Source organism: Lampetra planeri, chromosome 10 (genome assembly GCF_965212315.1).
Source record: "Lampetra planeri chromosome 10, kcLamPlan1.2.h2, whole genome shotgun sequence".
NCBI lineage: Eukaryota > Metazoa > Chordata > Hyperoartia > Petromyzontiformes > Petromyzontidae > Lampetra > Lampetra planeri.
Window position 1 is genome coordinate 10,410,275 of NC_136116.1, and position 2,025 is coordinate 10,412,299.

General features: G+C 67.1%; 1 protein-coding gene across 1 annotated transcript; it reads right to left on the reverse strand.

Annotated features, from left to right (window-relative positions):
- Positions 1-362: 362 nt before the first annotated feature.
- LOC144721145 (uncharacterized) lies at positions 363-1,820 on the reverse strand. Its single transcript, XM_078598540.1, has one exon. It carries the CDS (start codon positions 1,818-1,820, stop codon positions 363-365), a length of 1,458 nt encoding a protein of 485 aa, XP_078454666.1.
- Positions 1,821-2,025: the final 205 nt, after the last annotated feature.

Here is a 2,025-nt window from a genome sequence, read left to right on the forward strand (position 1 = left end):
GAATAGTAAAACGTAATCATACAAATACAGTACAAAATTAAACCACGGACGCCTTTGCAATCTTTCACCGCGTACCGGTGAGGAGGAGGGGGTGGTGGGGGAGGGTGCCGTGGGGAAGGGGGGGGGGCAGTGGAGTGGTGGTGGGGTGAGGAATCAGATGAGACCCACAGCTTCGTCTTAAGCCACCGACGGCCGCGAAGCAACGGGGGAGGAAATCGCCATTGAACAAAGGAAACACACCGACGAAACAAACTCGCGCCTCCAATCGAGCACTGAACAGAACGTGGAGCTAGCGACGACCACGGAGCTGGGAGTGCCCTCCACCCCGCGCCGTTGCGCACGCACGCGCGCGTGTGTGCGTCTCAGCCGTGCGGATGGTGATGGTGGTCATACTCCCCGAACATCGCGTGGATGTCTCCGGCCCCGGCACCCACCAGCAGGCGGTCGTGACGCGCTGTCGCCCTCGCACGCACGCCCTCGTAAGCGCAGAAGTGCTCTCCTTGCGGCCCGTACCGCTCATACGCCGCGCCGGGACCCGTGCCCTGGCCCGCCTGCTTACAGCCAGCGGGGCCAACTGCTCCCCCGCCCCCACCGCCCCCACCTCCTGCTGCTCCCCCTCCTCCTCCTCCACCGCCACCGCCGCCGCCGCCGCCGTGCGCCCCCTGGTAGCCGGAGCCCCGAACCCCGAAGTGCCCGTACCCTCCCCGCTCGTAATCCGCCTGCACGGACGCGTGCGCCGCTGCCGCCGCGGCCGCTGCCGCCGCAGCCGCTGCCGTGGCGGCGTCGTGCTTGAAGGCGAAGTTCCCGTTCAGGCCGTAGTGGTGCGGCGGGCTGCCCGGCGCCTCGAAGGGCGGACTCGTGCACTCCGAGACGCCCGTGTCGAAGTACTGGTCTATGGCGCTGCTGAAGTAGGCTTGCGCCTTGCCCGCCTGCAACAGGTACGGGCCCTCGGCCGCCGAACTGTACGGGGGGCTCATGGCGCCCAGTCCCGCGGGAGGGTAGCCGTAGGCGAGCGCGGCGGGCGCGTAGGGCACGTGCGCGAAGTCCACGCTCTGCTCGGGCAGGAAAGTGCGCGGGTTGAGCTGCAGGCAACCCGCCACCAGGTTGGCCGTGGGCTGCGACAAACCTTTGCAGAGGGTCTGCACGAAGCTCAGCAGGTCGGGGCTCTGGTTGGAGCGCAGGATCTCCGAGAGCGCCCAGATGTAGTTCTTGGCGAGGCGCAGCGTCTCGATCTTGGACAGCTTCTGCGTCTTGGAGTAGCAGGGCACCACCTTGCGCAGGTTGTCGAGCGCCGCGTTCAGTCCGTGCATGCGGTTCCGCTCGCGCGCGTTCGCCTTCATCCGGCGCACGCGCACGCGCTCCACGCGCGCCTTGGTCGGCTTCTTCTTGCGCGGGCCGCGCCGCCTCGCCTTGCGCTCAACCTCCTCCTCCTCTTCCATCGTCATCTCCTCCTCCTCCTCCATCTCCTCCTCGTCCTCGATGTCTTCGTCGTCTAGGTCGTCGTCGTCGTTGTCGTCGATTGGACCTTCGCCCGCTCCTGCGCCGCGTCCTGTGGCCTCCACCCCGGCGGCCGCCGCGGCCGCCGCGGCTGCCGCAGCCGCAGCCGCCGCGATGTTTGTGGGCTCGTGGAGGTCCGGCCGCGAGTCGCGCAGCCCCAGCTGCCTATGCGAGGAGGAAGACGAGGAGGTGGTGCAGGAGTGTGGAGGCGCCTCGCCGTCGCTGCTGCCGCAGGCGTCCTCGTCGGCCGTGGCGAGAGCCAGACTCACGGCTCGCAGCTGCTGGCTCATGGCCTCGGCTCCAGCGTAGAGCTTCGTGAACATGGTGGTGGTGGTGGTGGTTTCCTGCGAGCGGTCACGGATGAACGGGTCACGATCGGGTCACGGGCGGGTCACATGTACTTAAGATAATGATGGTGGTGATGATGATGGCAATTGAGACGTGGGGCTGGGTATCCAACCCAGGTGGCCGGACTTGTAGCGCTGTGCACACGCGGACAAAACACACGCATACGCACACACACGCACA

What these genes read in the sequence shown, in the direction of transcription:
- LOC144721145 (XM_078598540.1), bottom strand. Translation starts at nt 1,820, where the DNA reads ATGTTCACGAAGCTCTACGCTGGAGCCGAGGCCATGAGCCAGCAGCTG.